The sequence below is a fragment of the Alligator sinensis genome, unplaced genomic scaffold, assembly GCF_000455745.1.
Source record: "Alligator sinensis unplaced genomic scaffold, ASM45574v1 scaffold265_1, whole genome shotgun sequence".
NCBI classification, from domain to species: Eukaryota; Metazoa; Chordata; order Crocodylia; family Alligatoridae; genus Alligator; species Alligator sinensis.
The window spans coordinates 246097-247110 of NW_005842961.1; the positions used below are offsets into that span (position 1 = coordinate 246097).

The 1014-nt window shown below is 73.5% G+C and overlaps 1 protein-coding gene across 1 annotated transcript in view; it reads right to left on the minus strand.

Annotated features, from left to right (window-relative positions):
• GLI1 (GLI family zinc finger 1) overlaps positions 1-1014 on the minus strand; it is a 14441-nt gene that overhangs the window by 771 nt on the left and 12656 nt on the right. Inside the window, exon 8 of the mRNA XM_025192701.1 lies at positions 7-962. Coding sequence (XP_025048486.1) covers positions 7-962 — 956 coding nt within the window. The remainder of the gene's footprint in view (positions 1-6; positions 963-1014) is intronic.

Here is a 1014-nt window from a genome sequence, read left to right on the forward strand (position 1 = left end):
GGGCACGCGCCCGCCAGCCGGGGCGGGTCGCAGGTGCTGTATGGGGCACTGTGGCCCATGGTCCCGGCCAGGCCCGGCGGCCCGGAGCTCACGTCCATGGTGCCCCCGGGCTGGTCCCACGGCGCGGGAAGGCTGCCCCGCACGTGCTGGCAAGAGGGCAGCGAGTATTCGGGTGGCGCCAGGCCAGCCTCCCCGGTCCGATGTGAGGTGCCATAGGGAGTCTCGCCCGGCAGCGCTGGGCCCTGAGCCGAGCAGGGGAAGCCTTGCTCAGGGTAGCCCAGGAAGGGCTCTGCATCCAGCAGCCCCTCCATGCCCAGGCTCTCCAGGAAGACTTGCTCGCTGATGCGTGGTGCACAGGGGGCGAAGCCAGGGGGCGCCAGGCTGGCATCGGGGGCCCGGACAGCGCCCGCGCTCCGGTACCGTGGCACACGGGCGGTGGCAGGGGGAAGCTGCCCGGGCGCCTGGGCGGGGTCACTGGCCCGGCGGGGCCCAGTGCCAGGCGCCAGGCCATAGCCCGGGTACTCGTTAGTGCTGTGTCTCCGCAGAGAGGTGCCAGGGAAGCCGCCGGGCCCCGTCAGGCCCGCACCGGGCAGCGGGGTGGGCGGGGGGCCACCCGTGGCCGCGGCGTAGGTGGCCTTGAGGCGGTACTGCTGGGCCGGTGTCAGCCCCGGCAGTCCCCCGGCCTCGCCACTGGCGTCGGAGGACACAGGGTCGTAAGCGTCGACGCCGTTCGGGACCCCCCCGGCTTCGCCTGGACGCAGGAAGGGGGAGGCGGCCGAGGACCGGCGGCTCACGGTGTAGGCCGAGCTCACCGTGCTGGTGGTGCTGGCCCGGCGCTCACTGGCTCCATCGCCCGACGTCTCCAGGAGGCGGCGGTGCGGGGCACCAGGCAGGGCGCCACACAGCCCTGGCATCTCCCCTGGTGGTGCTGTGGGAGTAGGGGGGGCATTAGCATGGAGATCCTGTGCTGAGCAGACCACAGCAAGGGGCACTTTGGGGGGTGTGGGGCACTGA